General features: G+C 39.4%; 1 protein-coding gene across 2 annotated transcripts in view; it reads right to left on the bottom strand.

Moving 5' to 3' along the window:
• The window catches only part of CACHD1 (cache domain containing 1), a 181961-nt gene that overhangs the window by 66770 nt on the left and 95363 nt on the right, over window positions 1-19828 (bottom strand). For both annotated transcript variants that reach the window (XM_070746074.1, XM_070746073.1), the window contains exons 4-5: window positions 12682-12788; window positions 620-746 (exon numbers count right to left, since the gene is read on the bottom strand). In XM_070746074.1, the coding sequence (XP_070602175.1) occupies window positions 620-746; window positions 12682-12788 (234 nt within the window). The remainder of the gene's footprint in view (window positions 1-619; window positions 747-12681; window positions 12789-19828) is intronic.

Raw genomic sequence — 19828 nt, 5'->3', positions numbered from 1 at the left:
GTTGCTTAGCAACTAGTCTGGATTTCTGACAATGGCAGCATCCCATAGACACATTATTATTATTATTATTATTATTATTATTATTATTATTATTATTATTATTATTATTATTAATTAGATATGTATGCCGCCCCTCTCCGAAGACTCGGGGCTGAGAATTATGGGATCATGATTTGTGATCTTTGCTGGCATCGTCTCACGAGCAAAATCAATGGGGACACTGGCAGAAACTCCGGAGTTATGATCACATGAGGTCCTCAACAACTCATGCCATTCTCACTTAATGACTTTAAACCTGGGATTAGCAGAATTACAGTTTCCAAGTGGAATGGTCAATTTATGTCATACTTTATGATTGCTTCATTTAAAGACAAGAAATAACAGTCCCAATAACTGTTGTTAAGTGAAGGCTGCCTGTAATGTTAATGGATATAATTTTTTAAAAATCTATGTTTTGTAACTTGTAAGATGGTGAAAGGCTACGCTTTGAATGAGTTCATCATGCTAATCTTGTCATTTGACATCCCTGGAATCTAAATTCTCTATGGGAATGACATTACTAATAAAATTATTTTTATCTCCAAAATAAATGCTTATACTAAATTCATCCAAAATGTACCTGCTGCGATGTTCATAATTGCCTTTACACCGGAATTTGTGAGCTGGAAACACAGTAAAAATACCTTCTTCTGAACTAAAGTACTGCCATTTGATTCCAGGATTTGATTTCAAATTATCAGCAAGAACTATTAAAAATATAATAAAACAGAAAAGGAAATTAACAGTACTGTATTATAAGGACAGGAAAAAATATCTTAAATGTTAATTTGACTAAAAGTTTTCTTAGTGTAGCGTCAGGCTGTCCGAAATGATACCTCTAGATAACTTTCATAAAGAACGTACAGTATGTGAAAAGCACAATTGCCATTAACCACAAGCCTACTTTATTTTCACGTGTTTAATAATATTTTCATGTGTTTAATAGTGTTGCCCTCATTAAAATAGGTTATAGCTCCCGCTGTTATTCTTTTCAGCAAATATTATGATCCAGAGGCTACATTCAAATCTGCAAGACGCAATACTGAGATAAACCAACAAATCTGCATATTATGCTATGGGATAAAGAATATCAGGGACTTTCTTGGAGGAAAATTTTTGATACACCGTATCACAGATTTTATACCGCTACAACAGAACATGTATTTTAAAATGATAGAGAGGAAATACTATGCTAATATGTGAAGCATAGGAACTTTACAAACCTTTCTGAGAAAAAACAAAGCACACACACACCGTCACACAGACCAAGGAAATAAAATTTTAGGATTTGAGAATAACCGGCTTGCATTCCTGCAACTTACTAGAATTAAAACGTTCGTCCAAAGAGAGGTTATACAGTGTTCCCTCAATTTTCGCGGGTTCAAACTTCGCGAAACGGCTATACCACGGTTTTTCAAAAAATATTAATTAAAAAAATACTCCGCATGTTTTTTTCTATACCACGGTTTTTCCCACCCGATGACGTCATACGTCATCACCAAGAGTCACTTCTCTCTCTCTTTCTTGTCATTCTCTGCTTCAATCATTTTCTCATTTCTATTTTTTTCTCCCCTTTTTTCTATCATTTCTCTCTCTCTCTCTACCTTCCACTCTCCCCCCTCTTGCTCTCTCTCTCTCTTTCTCACTCTCTTTCTCCTTTCTATCTCGCTCTGTCTGTTGCTCTCTCCGTGTGAGAATGCCTGCCCCGCCTCTCCTGCAGCCCCCTCGCTGACAGCTGGGATGAAAGCGCTCTTAGCTAAGGGACTGTGAGAGGGGCGGGGCGGACATTCTCAAAGCGCTCATAGCGGCCAAATGAGGAGGACGAGAAGCCGTAGCCGCCAACACTGCTGCAGGAGGACCCGTGCCCCAAGAAAGCCAGTGAGAGGGGCGGATCGGGTAGGCGGGCAGTAGCGGCGAGGGGGCCAGAGGCACTGAGGGGGCAGGGGCGGCCAACATTCAAAACAATCTTTGCCGGCCTCCGCACTTTCGTCGCTCCCCGCCCCCAACTTCAAGCCCGGTTCCTTGCGCGGCCTTGGGAAAGGGTGCGCGGGGGTAGTTTTGGGCTGTCCATAGCCAAAAATTGTGTTTTTACTTCCGCATCTCTACTTCACGGAAATTCGACTTTCGCGGGCAGTCTGAGAACGCAACCCCCGTGAAAATCGAGGGATCACTGTATCATCCTGCTCATATTTCAGTGCTGCTATTATAGAATTCAATTTGCTAGAATACTAACAAGCAAACAGTTGTAAGGGAAATGGATTTGGTTGAGTTAAAAAGGAACATGGAAGCTCTCCAGTCAAAACTATTTTAGAAATGGTTGAGGAACAGTAAGATGCTGGTGACCTCTGCAGCTCACACAGTCCTTGATCCATGAATGCTGACAGTTACACATTTTTCTCCCTGTGGCTATGTAGATACTGATCATTTCATAGTCAGCCTTTCCAATAGACAACTTGGTGTCTTGCTACTGAAAGAAGAGGCAAAGTAAGGAACCTAATAAGCAAGTGGCTAATTATCAGCAACCTTAAGGGGAGTACTTCACAGATAGCAGAAAGGAAGGCCTTCTAATACCAACATTTCATTCTAAAGTATACAGCCTTTCCTCCTAAATGAATGTTCAAGTGTTGATGTTGGCTGGAAAATAAGTTGTCGGAAGAAGAATGAGGGAATCAGTTTTGCTTGAAACCCTAATGGTTCACTTCTGACTTCTGCAGATACTTTGAATAGGAATACAATGTTCCCTCGACTTTCGCAGGGGATGCGTTCCGAGACCACCCGCGAAAGTCGAATTTCCACGAAGTAGAGATGCGGAAGTAAATACACTATTTTTGGCTATGAACAGTATCACAAGCCATCCCTTAACACTTTAAACCCCTAAAGTGCAATTTCCCATTCCCTTAGCAACCATTTAGATTATTACTCACCATGTTTATTTATTAAAGTTTATTTAAAAAATATTTATTAAAGGCGGACGAAAGTTTAGCGATAACATATGACGTCATTGGGCAGGAAAAACCATGGTATAGGGGGAAAACAGCGAAGTATTTTTTTAATTAATATTTTTGAAAAACCGTGGTATAGACTTTTCGCGAAGTTCAAACCCGCGAAAATCGAGGGAACACTGTACTCTAGTTGAGATGGCAGGAATACATCCTCATATTTCCTCTTGCTCTAACTCATACATCTCACAGATCATACCTATGCTAGTTTACCAAATGATAAAATGGAACCTTTGTAAACAACTTTAAATGTGCATTGAAGAATAGGTAATAAATTCAAATCTATGTTCAAACCATGGCTATATATTTATATTATATCACGTTTCTTATTCATTTCTCACTTTTGTCACATTCCCATTTTTAAATGGTTATGTTTCTTCTTTTCCCTGAGTATAACTCTTTCTCCAGGTGTCAAAAATCCATTAGAAACAGACGACTTCTTTATACTTTCTACTAGAATAATTCCCACAAGGAAAAGCTTTAGTTTCCTTTGCTGAAATGAAAGAGGAATGTAGTTCGAGAAATTGGTTTTCTGACATGCTTCAAGATTTGCATTCTACCTTCAAATTAACTGCACCTATTAAGTGTCTTAAACAGAAAGATAAAAAATGATGTTAGATATGATTAAGTTTTCTTCCCCTTTCAAGTAAATGCACATATTGCACACTTGGGACAATGTTATTCTCATCTTACAATTACAGAGTGAGGTACAGAAAAAATGTAGAGTAATTTATCCAAGGAAGCAAAGCAGCAGAGCAAGTAATATAAGCTTTAGGGAATTTCATCCTAAATTCAAGCTCAGGTTACTTACTCGTTCTCACTTATTTTTGTAAATTGTGTTTTCTTAATTATTCAAACAGAACATTTTCAAGGTTTAGTTTTTAATTTATTGAGCAAAGCATCATTTTAGTTGATATTTGAGCCTGTACAAGACACAGCTGTTGGATACATTTCACCACTTAAACAGCAGCTTTATTGGTGTTTATTTATTTAGTCTTTCTTAGACTGAATGATAATAAAAGAAAAAAAAGTTAGGTTTACAGTACTAACAAAACTCCTGTATGCTCAGTAAGTGGAGTTTTAAAACAAATTATTGATCCCAATAGTAAGAGTGGTTTTTTTAAAAAAAGAAGAACAAGTCTGCCAAAAGGGCCTTTAAATGCTGACTTCTAAAAAAAAAGAAAGAAATCTCAGATATTTAAAATACAGTGACTAGAAGAGAAAATCACAAAGACTTTGATCTAGATACACACATATGTTTAAAGCAGTAAAGCAGTAATTACACCAAAGATTCTCACACAATTCATTATCATGTCTTTTTAGAGACCTCCCATCTCAGTATCCATTAAATCCATATGCCTTTTTTTGCACCAGCATTAAAGTATTCATTGGGCCTTCACCTCCCCACCTTCTCAGTGGTCTGCCACCAGTCTTCCCACGACATAAACTCTGATCTTCCTGTACACCCACCAATTTTCTCTGCGCCTTCCCATCAGTCCAAGATCTTCCTTGCACACCCACCAATCTTCACAGCACCTTCCCGCCCACCCACCCTTCAGCCAGCTCAACCTCAGCAATCTTTCAGGACCATGAGATCATCATTCTAAAATTGCCAGTTCTTTTGTGCTAATGTTTTTTCTAAAACTTTCGTCTCATCCCGCTCTACTCTGGAACTGCCCAGAAGACAAACGTTCTCTCAAAGATGGCGATTATGATCTGATAGTGAATGTCTGCAGTTGTCCAAAATGAAGAATACATAACCTACATAAAGGGGCTACCTTTGAAAAGTGTTCGGAAACTTCAGATTGTGCAGAACGCGGCCGCGAGAGCCATTGTGGGGCTTCCCAGATTCGCCCACGTGTCTACAACACTCCATGGCCTGCATTGGCTGCCGATCAATTTCCGGTCACAATTGAAAGTGTTGGTTATTACCTTTAAAGCCCTACATGGCATTGGACCAGAGTACCTCCGGAACCGCCTACTACCGCACGAATCCCAGCGACTGATAAGGTCCCACAGAGTTGGCCTTCTCCGGATCCCGTCAACTAAACAATGTCGTCTGGCGAGCCCCAGGGGAAGAGTCTTCTCTGTGGTGGCCCCAGCCCTCTGGAATCAACTCCCCCCGGAGATTAGAATTACTCCCACCCTCCTTGTCTTTCGTAAACTACTCAAGACCCACGTATACCGCCAGGCATGGGGGATTTGAGACATCTTTCCCCCAGGCTCCTTATAATTTATGTTTGGTATGCATGTGTTGTCTGGTTTTAATATGATAGGGTTTTAGTTATTTCTTTTAATATTAGATTTGTGCCACTATAATATTGTTTTTATCATTGTTGTGAGCCGCCCCGAGTCTTCGGAGAGGGGCGGCATACAAATCTAATAAATAATAATAATAATAATAATAATAATAATAATAATAATAATAACCACTTCACCATTATATCACTGCAGCAGAAAGCATTACCCACAAAGCTAAACTAACTTTGTACTTGATTAAACTTAAGATTGTTTCATTAGTGCACGTCTGTTTACCAACTTCTGTCCTTTCCCTATCCTAAGCCTGCTAATAAAGGAAATATAGTTCACTTTATGTTTCTACAGCAGGTTAACTACAACTGTTGTAACAATACTGCTGCTGCAACCTAGTGGAACTACTTAGTTCAAAGGTGGGGAACTATGCCCCCTTTATCACATGTGTACTTCAACTCCCAGAATTCCTGAGCTAGCCAGGCATCCACAAGTCATAAAAGGGCCATAGTTCCCCACCCTTGGCTTAGTGGAATTGCATCTAGCTAGCTCATTTTCAATGCTTAGCAGCTTACTCTTTACACTAGAGGTGTCCAACACCGGCAACTTTAAGATCTGTGGATTTCAACTCCCCAAAATTGCCAAGTCAGCATGCCTCCCTGGGGAATCTTGGAAAATGAAGTCCACAGGTCTTCAAGTTACCAACGTTGCTTCCCCCCCCCCCACCCCGTGCTTTATGTCATCAGAGGACACACAGGTTGAGATAATTAATGACCTGCTCCTTACTGCTTTGCAATATCACTATCACAGGAAAGCATACAACAAACCCACAGCCCAACTTAATCAGATGAGAAGCCATTCTGGGCCTTCCTGGGTTATAAAGTTTAGCTGCCTAGAATCCCTAGGGAGTTGGGCGGCAGAATGAATGAATGAATGAATGAATGAATGAATGAATGAATGAATGAATGAATGAATTAGATTTGGTTCTGCAACCCAACAAGACCGACACAGACTTCAGAGGGTAATCAGAACTGCAGAAAAAACAATTGCTGCCAACCTGCCTTCCATTGAGGACCTGTATACTGCACAAGTCAAAAAGAGGGCGGTGAAAATATTTACGGACCCCTCGCATCCTGGACATAAACTGCCCACCAAGACAACTAGACACAAGAACAGTTTTTCCCCCAAACACCATCACCCTACTAAACAAATAATTCCCTCAATACTGTCAAACTTTTTACTAAGTCTGCACTACTATTACTACTAGTTTTTTCTCATCATTCCTATCACCCATTTCCTCCCACTTAGGACTGTATGACTGTAACTTGTTGCTTGTATCCTAAGATTTTTATTCATATTGATTGTTTCTTCGTTGCTTATTTGACCTGTATGACAATCATTAAGTGTTGTACCTCATGATTCTTAACAAATGTAGCTTTTTCTTTTATGTACACTGAGAGCATATGCACCAAGACAAATTCCTTGTGTGTGGAGTCATACTTAGCCAATAAAGAATTCTATTCTATTCTATTAATAAATAAATACCAGTGTTCTTCAAGAAATATGCTTGCCAGAGGAATTGCTTTAAAGCTGAACCCTGACTAAAGCTTTATCTTGTGACAGAGCTGCCTGAATTATTTCATTGCTAAGCTCAGTAGCCTCCTGGCTAAAAATCTAAGTCATTCACTAGATCAACGCAAAATTTGCAGGGCAGCAGATTGTTTTTAAGAATAAGCTGGAGAAAGGGAGAGGTTTGTAAAAACATATACACACCCAAAACTTCCTCCTTTCAATTACTTCTAAGAGATCAAAGCTTCCTATTTATAACAAAGGCAGGAAGTCTTGTCCTCAGTTTGAATTGGATTTGGTGCAGTGTTGTGCAAGCTAATATATGTGCCTACAAAGCCAAACTATGATGTTGCCCAAGTGTTACATGAACTGATTCTTGGTAACTTACTATCTCGAGATGAAAGAACCCATGTAATATATTATACCAAAACATCAGAAGTTTAATTGTGAAATAAATACAACAAAGTTAAGCAATGTGATATTTTTTTAATCATAATTTAACTGACTTTGGTTTTGCAAGACCAGTGATCCTTCTTGGTGTAAGTAGAAATATTCAGGGGATGAAAGAATGTAAATTTAAATATGCATGAAGGTAAAGCCTAAATTACAACAATCCTATAAATTAGGCACTCTCAGCTAGAATTTGCACACCATTTGGGGGAGCGGGGGGGCAGACTTGTTCTTGTTATAAGATTAAAGCTTCAGCAATGGAAGATCAAAATGAGAAACGTGAGTCTCAATCTTGTAACACAAGGGCAATGTTGAGTCTGGAAAGAATTTATGGCAATGTTAGATATAAAAACTAACGGTATAGGCCCATGATGGAGAACCTATGGCACGCGTGCCGGAAGTGGCACACGTAACACAAGCCGTCATCTGTTTTGGCATGCTAGCCAGCTGGTCACAGGAATGCTGGAAACTGGAAGAGCAGCTGCCCAGTGCACATGCGTCCACGGGGAAGATAATCTTCTGGTTTCCGGTCACATACAGCTGGTCTTCTCGCATACATACATGCCAGAAACCGGAAGACCAGGTGGTCAGCATGCATGCACATGCTGGAAAAGGGAAGATAATCTCTCCGCCACATACACGCACTCCCATTTCAGCACTGGGCGCCAAAAAGGTTCACTAATACTGGTATAAGCCACTAATGATCCAGACTTCCTCTTTTCCAATACGTTTGGACAGAGAACCCTAGGCAACAGATCAGCCAAGGGATAAATCTTCTACCTCCATGATTTTTATAGTTTTGATAGATTCATATTTATTAGAATATTAAATCCACTTGTATGGCACAGCTGTTAATTACAAGACAACAGCATTGTTAAATGTGCTCTTTGGTAGCAAATTTAAATCTGGTTATTAAGTCACTGTTTGACCCTAGCTGCATATTATTTCATTTCAGACAAAAATACATATGTAAATGGATTTGTAAAAACTATTTGCTTTTGGATTAAGCTTTTCCTGTTTCTGCTACCAGTATGGAATCTTTCTCCTAAAGGAACCATCTCTGCTTTTGATTGTTTCTAGAAAATTGATCTAGAAATATGGTACAGGGACTGATTTTTTCCAGCCTACACTGGATTTTCACCCAACACTGATATTCAAGAGCAATTTACCAAAGTAATCTTGTGCAATAAGTAAACTATGCTCTGCTTTTAGTACAGGTTAGCCCTGAAGATGAATTTGTAACTATTTCAATATGTTTTGAGTTTTGGGAGTATTATCCTTCAGTTCTGGATGTTATTATTTTCATAAAACTGCCAATATGCATTGTTCACTTTTGGTTCTCTCTTCACACCATGACTGAAATTTATAGCAAGCAAGAACTGCTATAATTGTATGCACAGTTTTGTCAATCTTTATTACGAGTTCAGAGGGAGTCCTGGTGATATAGATTTGCTCCTTCATGGGAAGTGTCATCAAAGATTTAAACCCGAAACGTGCTAGATAAACAGCAATTTCATCTCGCTTGGCTTAACTTCAGCCAGTTTTAAACCATCTAAATCCCAACAGCCCCAAGGTCTTCCTCAGAGTTTCCAGACTGAATAAGAGTTGTTTTTGTCCTTTGTTTTTCTTAATTCATATTATTTTCAATCTTTTAGTTTAGTTTAGTTTAGGTTTAGTTTATGGTCAGTTTTCTTTTGGATTTTAAAGAGTTGTATGGTCTAGTTTGATTTGAACCTGAAGACACTAGAACTGTGATGGCGAACCTATGGCACGTGTGCCAGAGTCATTTCTACAGGCATGTGAGCACTCCACATTGCTCTTCCGGGTTCTGGTATGCCGGCCAGCTAGTCTTCACATGTGCAAGAGCACCAGAAGCCGGAGGAGAAGCCGCCCGGTGCTCATGCTTGCGCTGGGAAGATGATTTTCTGGTTTCCAGCACGCACATGCATGAATGAAGACCAACCAGAAGATCAACCAACCACACACATGTACATGAAGTAGTTGCTGTTCCGATTTACTGCATGCACATATATGTGCTCCTGTTTCCGCATTCGGTGTTGAAAAGCTTTGTCAGCACTGCTCTAGATTTGTCCAGACTTTTGGCTTCCCTAGACTGCACTGAATGAAAATTAATTGCCTTGGGCAGCATACAAAACATAGAATATAATTATAGGCATAAATAACAAACCTTGCAAAAAATATTTTTATTATCTTGTGGAGCCACATTAGTAGCTGTCCAGGGTTAGCCATGGGTTGGACACACCTGCTCTAGATGCTGTTGGATTCTGTTCCTGACCATTTCCTATAGATGGAGATATACTGAATATAATACAGTGGTACCTCGACATACGAGTTTAATTCGTTCCAGACCGAGCTCGTAAGTCGATCAACTCGCATCTCGAACGAATGCCTTTAGACTTTGTTTTTCGCGCCGAGATAACTGGAAGCAAGGAGATTGTTGCGCCACCTAGTGGAAGCTCGGCTCATATCCTGAATTTGAGCTCGGGTGTCGAACAGAAATTATGCTTGCATCGCGGCTCGTAACTTGGAATACTCGCATGTGGAGCAGCTCGTATCTAGAGGTACTACTGTATAGAAATCCAAATTGGTAAGCACTGATTGAGAAGGAAAATCCCTGTTTTTGACAGAAAAAGGGTTAGCTTGCAACAACTTTGTCTGTCTCTGGAGAGTATGGTACCCTAACCCTAACTTCAAACTGGTTTTGTTGTAGATATTGGAAAATATTAAAGTGCAAGATCCCGTTGAATTAAAAAGGTGGAATGAAGAAAAATAGAGTCCTAAATCACATATCTTAGGGCAGGGTTCCCCAAACTGGCAACTTTAAGACTTGTGGATTTCAACTCTTAGAATTCTAGCTGGCTGGAATTCTAGAATTTTAGCATAGCTGGCTGGAGAATTCTGGGAATTGAAGTCCACAAGTCTTAAAGTTGCAAAGTTTAAAAATATCTGTTTTAAGGTGTTCATCAAAAAAGTGAGACATCTTTCATCTTTTTAAGGTTTTTCATCCTGAAAGGGGAATTTTTGCAGTTTGAGGAGATGGAAGCTAAAAGGTGCAACTAAAGGGAGGAAGAAAGAATATATTTTTTTCAGCTGAAAGAGTCCCGTGCTTATCTCACAAAAGATTGTACACTGTTGTCATAGAAAAATAAGCCCAGGTTTATAGCAAATTTGGTAGTTTTCCCCAAGGGGAGGCAAATGAGCTAAACTAGCTGAAGGAAAGAGGGGGGAAAGGCTCAGAATTTTCCAAAGATAAGGAAGAAAGAAAGCAATTAACTTTCTAACACTGTTTAACTTTCAGAGACAATCTATCCTTTGAAAAGTGACCACATTATTCAAGAAGTAGACAATAGTTTCCCCTGCTGATTTCATGTATTAATCTTTTATCTTAATTGGGGGGGGGGGGAGAGAATTACTTTCTTGTCTTCTCAAAGGCAAAACATACAAGAATAAATTCCAAACCTGAACAACAAAAAGATGAGTTCTTAACTCATTTCTCCCTGATCACTAAAAATAGGTTCGTGGGAGCATAATGCTTCCTTTGAAGCTTCATTGAAAGAAAACTAAGGTACAAATTTCCAAAACCAGGAATGTAAAAAAAGTCGATGCCGTGATAAACGTTTTACGTCATGGAACTTCTACAATTAGATATTATAGGCTTTGAAAGCAGGTATTGGTGATTGGGGACTTAGAGCAAAATGGAAGTACTTAACCCAGACTCCTTTGGGATTTTATTTGCATGCAGATGTTGCAAACCTATTTGAACTTTTCTTATGCAAGTGTTATTTGAGGGATATCCCTGGTGGGTAGGGCTTAATCAGCGGTTAAGCACATCAATTTTGGAAATGTTTCAAAAAGACTCACGTTAACCCAATAAGAACAAAATGCAAAGATGGAAGCAAGAATCTCAGTTTGTCTCTGACTCTCCCTCCCTTTCTCCCCTCTTATCCATTTACATGCAGATGGTCAGCAGTGATTTGTAAAGTTTGGTGATGCTAGACAGATTGACAATCTATACCAGGCCACCACAGATGAAAGCAGAAATGGAAATATTAATACCGAATCATGAAAAACAAAACAAAACATTGGAACTGACAGAGAGGTATACACCAGCAAATCATTTTCAAATAATCAACTCTACCCACTCTCATGTTCAGTCAATCATTACTGTTGATATAGCTAGTAAAAGGTAACAAAGCACTTTAAAGGCAGGCCACGACTTTACTGCAGTTTGATGTTTCCATATCAAAGAGTCTGCTGTAGGGTACCTTAATTTCCCTTCATTGAAGAAAGAAGTAAGGATAGTCCAGGAAGCAGAAAAAGGAAAGAGAGCAAGATTGAAACACCATTTGATTTGCTAATGGGCCCAACTTCACAAGAATGTCTTTTGTAAAAAAAAAAAAAAAAACCTAAATAAGGAATAAGCATCCCTAACCGTCGCAGTAAATGGAGGAATGCAAAAAATTGGATATCCTCCAACCTAACACATCTTAGCTTCAGCTTTGATCTGAGCAGCTCTTATTCCTGTCTCCTGCTTCATTTTCATTTATGAAAAAGAAAATGTTTAAATGAAAAGAAGTTGCAACATGGTACAATTATCATCTAGAGCAGTGTTTCCCAACCTTGGCAACTTGAAGATATCTGGACTTCAACTCCCAGAATTCCCCAGCCAGCATTCGCTGGCTGGGGAATTCTGGGAGTTAAAGTCCAAATATCTTCAAGTTGCCAAGGTTGGGAAACACTGATCTAGAGTATTAGATGAAAAAGAGTGACCCCTCTTCACAATACATTAAAACCATTATTTACATTTGAAAGCAATGCCAAAAAGTAAAAACTACATTAACCAAAGGTTGAATCCCTTGTGAAAGTCTTACAGCCTTAGACAGGATGACCACCCTTCCTCTTTTAAAAAGCAGCAAACAAATGGATCTGTTCTCATGACAGAAACCCCATGGTGCATCAAAGAATTTTTTAAAAAGAAGATTCAAGGCATCTTCGAACATCAAAATTAAAGGTGGTGACTGCAGAAGAACTGCCCATTAGATTTTCTGAGATCATAAGCATTTTGGACTTTTGCTATTGGGAATTGACATAACTGATGGGAGAGTAGTCAGAGAAGATGGAACAGGAGGGGGGAAAAGAATTTGCTATAATCTCCAACAGTTCTTACATATAACATTGAAATAAATCTATAACTAAAACCATTATTGTAGGAAATCTTCTTTCTATCATTATATCTTAAGTGAAAAATAATGTGGCAGGTTCAGAGGGGGTTAAAACTGGGTTGCCATGGCACTTGGCCTGAAGATTTGGCAGTAAAATACAGCAACTTCTGCAAAACAGATGCTTTACATACCGGAATTTAAATCACGCCCAGGATTGAATGCTCTGCTATTCACGGTGGTGGACAATCTATCACAGCTAATGGTTCTAGACACGTTAGTGTTAAAATTGCCATCAAACCTGAAATGAGCCCAAGGGAAAAATAAATTAGACAAATAAGCATGTATACTTGTTTCAAATTTTTATAGGGACAGACAGGTTTTCTCCCCCATCACTGCCAGCAGCCTTAAATATCGAGAAAACTGGTAAACTTGATTTACAACACAGAGGCATCTTGGAAACAGACATCAAATAAATGGCAGATAGCTCCAAATCAGCCACATTTAAAGGAAGAAAAGCTTTTAAATTGTAGCAAGATCTACAGTTCGTCACTTTCATTTAAGTGGTATAATTGTTCTTTAGAAAGATGGGGAGATATGTGTGTGTGTGTGTGTATTATTGTATATTGGTTTTTTTAAATATGTCCACATAGAGGGGCGGCATACAATATATATATTGTATGAGTTGGTCCGAGAGGCAAATAAGGAGCTGTAATGTTCCTTCAATACACCAGGGTGATTCGACACAAAAATATGTAACCCTTCCCTGGTGCAGAGCTGAAGGGATTGGATACTGTAGCCTAGAGGATAATTCTCTGCCTTCCAAGGCAAAGGTTGCAGGTTCAAGTCCCAGTGGGTATGGCTAGCTGATGAGGCCAAAATAAGGCCGAAATAGATCTATCCTAGTCTCCCTTAATTTTAAAATTCAGCAAAAAAACCACCATGTGAGAGACACACACACACAAACACACATTTGACACACACACACACATATATATATAAACTTGTATGCCGCCCCTCTCCATGGACATATTAAAAAAACCCAATATACAATAACACATCTGAAATCCAATTAATACAAATAACTAATCTAAAACCATTCTAAAAAGACTAAAACATTAAAAAATCATTCATTCATATTCAAACCACAAATATATCACACATTTGTTGGCCAGAGGCTATGGTCTAGTGACCGCAAAGCTGGCGACATAAATAGGTTTTCAGATTCTTATGGAAGGCGAGGAGAGTGGGAGCAGTATGAATCTCCATGGGGAGCTGATTCCAGAGGGCCGGGGCCCCCACAGAGAAGGCTTTTTCCCTAGGCCGTGCCAAGCGTCATTGTCTAGTTGATGGGACCTGGAGAAGGGTGACTCTGTGGGACCTAACCGGACACTGGGATTCATGCAGCAGAAGGCAGTTCCGTAAGTAATCTGGTCCGATGCCATGTAGGGCTTTATAGGTCATAACCAACACTTTGAATCGTGTCCAGAAACCAATTGGCAGCCAATGCAGTCCATGGAGTGCTGGAGAAACATGGGCATACCTTGGAAAGCCCAAGACTGCTCACGCGGCTGCATTCTGCACAATCTATAGTTTCTGAATGCTCTTCAGAGGTAGCCCCATGTAGAGAGTATTGCAGTAGTTGAACCTGGAGGTGATAAGGGCATGAGTGGCTGCGAGTAGAGACTCGCTCTCCAGATAGGGCTGCAACAGGTGCACCAGGAGAACCTGGCAAACGTCCCCCTCGCCACAGCTGAAAGATGATGATCCAGTGTCAGCGGTGGATCGAGGAGGACGCCCAAGTTACAGACCCTCTCTGAGGGTGTCAAAAGTCCCCCCCCCAGGGTAATGGAGGGACAGATGGAGGCCTCCTTGGGAGCCATAACCCACAGCCACTCCATCTTGTCGGGATTAAGTTTGTGCCTGTTAGCACCCATCTAGACCCTAACAGCCTCCAGACGCTGGCACATCACTTCCACTGCTTCACTGAGTGGACATGGGGTGGAGATGTATAGTTGAGTATCATCAGCATACTGATGACAACTCACCCTGTGCCCTCGGATGATCTCGCTCAACGGTTTCATGTAGATATTAAACAGCAGGGGGGAGAGGACTGACCCCTGAGGAACTCCACAAGGGAGGGACCTAGGAGTTGACCTCTGACCCCCCACCAAAACTGACTGCGATGGACCAGAGAGGTAGGAGGAGAACCACCATAAGACGGTGCCTCCCACTCCCAACCCCTCCAGTCGGCACAGAAAGATACCATGGTGATGGTATCCAAAGCCGCTGAGAGGTCCAGGAGCACCAGGATAGAGGATAAACCCCTATCCCAGGCCCGCTAGAGATCATCCATCAGCGCAATCAAAGCCGTTTCCATGCTGTAGCTGGGCCTGAATCCTGACTGCTGAGGGCCCAGATAATCGGTTTCATCCAAGGACTGTTGGAACTGGAGCAACACCACCTTCTCAACAACCTTCCCCATGAACATAATAATCCTTTAATATTCTATCTGCACATTCCAATGTGTATTTTGCTTATATTAATGTCAGAACTGACTGAATAAAATAAGCCATGATACATTCCTCAGCCTACTCAAATTTACTTAGAGCAGGGGTCTCCAACCTTGGCAACTTTAAGACAAGCTGGCAAAGGAATTCTGGGAGCTGAAGTCTACAAGTCTTAAAGTTGCCAAGATTGGAGACCTCTGACTTAAGAGTTAAATCAAATTTATCTTGTCGGGATTAAATTAACAGATAGCATGAAGTACTTCAGATTCCTATAGGAACTTTTTTGCATTCCCAAAACTGTCCCCATTAAAAGGAAATCAAGAGTATAATTCTTCAAGCTGCTACATCATATTGTTATTTCCAACACCTTTACTAAACTTTAAACCTATTATCATAGACTAAAACCTGAATGAATAATTAAGTATATCTTTAGTCCAAAAAAGTGTTCATATAATAAGTGTATGTTTATTGCACCAACATACAATCTACAGCATTTAAATGTGGAATTTAGACAGATAGATGAATTATTCTGTGTTAATTCTTAAAATATAGATTTATCACAAAAAATTATTAATAAAAAGTCAAAATGTTTTGAATTTTTACAACAATGGGAGAGGAGGCTTTGGTGGTAAATAGTTTGTACAATTTGAAATGATGCTCTATGTTGGAGGAAATCACATCCAGCTCCGCCCCAAATTGTCTTCTTTCCTACTTTTCTTTTTCTATACTACAGTATATGAAAACTGTTCCTTCTGGATTCACTTTAATGAACAACTGGTCGAAACTGCATCCCGAGGGGGGAAAACAGAACTGTGACTCCCCCTTTGATCTCTTCCCCATGGAGAAATTCACTCCCTGCCTAGCTTGCAAGATGTTCATTTGATTGACGTTTGCTCTGATGTGCAAAGCGCTTTGAACTTCAGACATTTAATTCCCATCAGGCAGCAGTCAATTTTTATTCTCCTTCAACAAGATTTACAAGCAGAAGATCAGCAAATGGAGAAGATAAAATAAATTTGCAGAAGCTTTGAATCTTACATCAAAATAGTGTTCGTGTAAGCGCCAACTGGATTTTATTCACTATTCACAAATAAATCAACTAGTATGCAGTTTAAGTATTATAAAATGAAGGAAGAGAAATGGGCATATAAAACGCTAGTCATCAGCTGGATGTGGTTACTATATTAAGATCCCCTGTTATTTTGTCATATTTTCTGTCAATTTCTCATGAATACGCTTCATTCTCGTGTTCTCCAATACCAGCTGCAGAACAAGGTCATTCAGAAACCACAGCTTTCTTTAGAGTGCTGAAACGAATATGTTTTATTAATGGTCAGCCCTGTTCTTGTAATCAATATTTTATTTGCATACTGCAGAACTAAAATATATAAAGCAAACAGCATTTTTGAAAAGTTCCAACTGAGTCTTAATCTAAGCTAATAATGGAGGCCGGCTTTGAAAGCACGTAAGTACAGTTAACCAAGATTCCTTTGAGTAAACACTGGATAAAAGACATGCAGTTTTGTGCATTATCCTGATACTGAATTCAGCATGGGAACATCTGATACTAAGAATTCTGGATGTATTATCAAATTCATTTAGTAATTAGGAAGAGCAGAAAGTGAGTAATGCTAACACTGCAGTAGCAAAATTGTCTTCTTTGCTAAATATTGCCAATCCCTAAATTTTGCATATTTCCAATAGTGGGTTCTAAATCCAATTGCTACCAGTTCACTTGTGAGCACATGTGCAGAAGCATCCCGGGTGGGTGGGCGGAGCCTCCCACTGCTACCACAACTGGTTCAGAGAACCGGGCCGAACAGGGACAACTGCATACGTCCACTGCATACGTCCATAAACACCACCAAATATGTTCAGTAGGTACAAATTACTATAATTTAATTTGTTTGTATCTATCTATCTATCTATCTATCTATCTATCTATCTATCTATCTATCCATCCGCTCCAAGTTTTCAGAGAGGGGCGGTATACAAATCTAATTAATAATAATAATAATAATAATAATAATTATTATTATTATTATTATTATTTCAATACAACACAGCAAACGAGATCACTATGCTGGATTTCGTATTTCATCACCAGTCGGACTGAGTGATGTAGCGGCGAATTATGTTTGCCGATCCCAGTAAAGCGGCCTTTTGCAATTGACAGATGGAGATTTTGTCCATTCCGATGGTTTTCAAATGTCCACTGAGATCCTTTGGCACTGCGCCCAGCGTGCCAAGTACCACTGGGACCACTTTCACTGGCTTATGCCAGAGTTGTTGCAGCTCGATTTTTAGATCTTCGTATTTCACTAATTTCTCTAGCCTCTTCTCCTCAATTCTGCTGTCCCCTGGGATTGCGATGTCAATGATCCATTCTTTCTTTTTCTCTACAATCAGGATGTCTGGTGTGTTATGCTTCAGAATTCGGTCAGTCGGAAGTCCCACAGTATCTCAGTTTCTGATTTTCCGTACAACTTCAGGTCATTCATATACAGCAGGTTTGAAATTTTTGGTGAATTCCTAGCAGTTTGATAGCCTAGGTTTGTTTTCTGTAGGATGAGTGACAGCGGGATTATAGCGATGATGAATAGCAATGGGGACAAAGAGTCCCCCTGGAAGATTATTATTATTATTATTATTATTATTATTATTATTATTATTATTATTATTACTACTACTACTACTATTATTATCCACCTTTACAAGATCATCAGACTTTTCTAATCTTTGTAAGTATCTTTGCATACTGTTAGGATTATCCTGTACTAAAACCAAACCATTTTAGCATTCCTGACAATGTAACTGCACAAACAACTTGAAAGATCAGTATAGGAATTTCCTTATCTCTCCATTTCACAGCCCAGGAGAAGACAGGTAAACAAAAGAAAGAGCTGCGATAAAGCTAAAGCTGCAATAGCAAATATTTAAGCAGCTATTTTATAGGGGTGAGCCAGGTCACTTTCTAAAGGAATTATCATAAATGATCTTCAAAAATAATCTATAGGTTTACCTATGTAAATATTACATGTAAATATATTTAAGGCAGAGTGGCCAAGTAGTAAGTTATAGAGGTAAATATTTCTCCAGTGCAAATTTTTTTCAACAAGTGAGATAAATAATAACAATACTTAAGGTGAATCTTTTTTTTAAAAAAAAATCACTAACATTAATTAAAATTCAGAAAACAAAATTTAGGCACATGGAAGTTGAGTGTATGAGTTACTAAGGACCGATTTTTAAAGTTCTCAATAGTTATCTTAAGATATTTAAGAGTTTTATGTAAATTTATACTAAACATGATGGCCCTTCTAAAGTAGTGGCTAAACATGCTGTGAAAAAATCTTATCATTTCTAGTGCTGCCTGAGGCCTGGAATTCTGGGAGTTGAAGTCCAAAGGCCATAAAGGTCCATAGTTACCTACCCCTGATGTAAGGGTAGCAAGTGTAAAATCTTTCTTAAAATGTTGTCAAGAAACGTGCATGAACATTTGCAGGAGTCAATACTGGGTTTGATAATTACAAAAAAATCAAGCAAACAAAATAAAATATCTACAAAACATTCAGCAGAGTTTTATCAATTATCCGAAGGTGGTGGTGATAGGGAAATAGCCTCCACAGGATTGTCCCCATTAGCTGGGGCTAAAAAGAACAAACCTTGTTACCTCAGCTATCTCTTCCAACTCTAAGGAGCAAAAGAGAACTTGGAATGAGGTTCTTTCTAAACGATGAATGTTCTGTCGGGCTCTCTGGTAGACTCCTCCCAAAAAGTCACAGATATAAATTTCAGACCCACACACGTTTGAAAATTCAAAACAATGTTCTTTATAATGAAAATTCCCTTAACCTAAGCCCTCTTTTGGTATAGCAAACAGCACTGTCTCCAAACAAACTGGTAATTTGTACAAGTCCCTTATCAGTTCTGTGATACTTAGCTTGCAGCTGTGAGGCAATTCACAGTCCTTCTTCTTTCACAAAGTGAAACACACTTTGCTCTGGTTTAGTTTCAAAGTGGGGGGAAATCGGCACACAAAAGGTCAAAGTCAGCAAAGCAGTCACGAAAAACAACGATCAGATAATCCTCCACAATGGCTAAACTCACAGGCTGCTATTTATAGCAGCCTCACTAATTACCACAGCCCCACCCAACCACAGGTGGCCTCACTTTCTTTGATAATAATCCCTCAGTTGTTGTTGCCTATGCATCGCTCTCCGCATGCATGGCTGTATCATTAACTCTTGTTCTGAATCCAAGGAGGAGCTAGATAATTGATCTCCTTCTGAGCTGTCTGACACACTCTCCTCCTCCCTGTCACTCATGTCTTCTTGGTCAGAGGAGCCTTCATCAGCAGATTCCACTGGGGGGGGGGGCAACACAGGCCTGCAGCATGTGGATGTCTCCCCCACATCCACAGTCCTTGGGGCAGGAGCTGGGCCAGAGCTAACCACAACAATGAAGAACACAATTGATCTCATAGATTGGTACCTCACGTCTTTTCATTTTGCAATATTTTTTTCAGATCTGTAAGTTGTTACAGGTTGTTTCTCACAACTACATGAAATGGTACAAATACCTCCACTCTATCCTTTAGAACGAAGTTGTGTATTCCCTGCTCACAGCTCAAATGTATTTTACTGATGTGCACAATTCAAATGTATTTACTGATTTCTGTACGGCTACGTCAAAGTCTTCAGTGAGTGCATCTAGACACACCCCTAAATAATAGTTCCTTTAAGATTAGGCTCTGCTATTTTTGGCACAGCTTAAAATAAATTGAGACAGGTGAAGTTCTGATCTTCTCAAAAGTACCATTAGAAGCCAA

Source organism: Erythrolamprus reginae, chromosome 3 (genome assembly GCF_031021105.1).
Source record: "Erythrolamprus reginae isolate rEryReg1 chromosome 3, rEryReg1.hap1, whole genome shotgun sequence".
Taxonomy (NCBI): Eukaryota; Metazoa; Chordata; class Lepidosauria; order Squamata; family Dipsadidae; genus Erythrolamprus; species Erythrolamprus reginae.
Note: the sequence above shows the minus strand (reverse complement) of the source record. Positions and strands in the feature narration are given on the sequence as shown.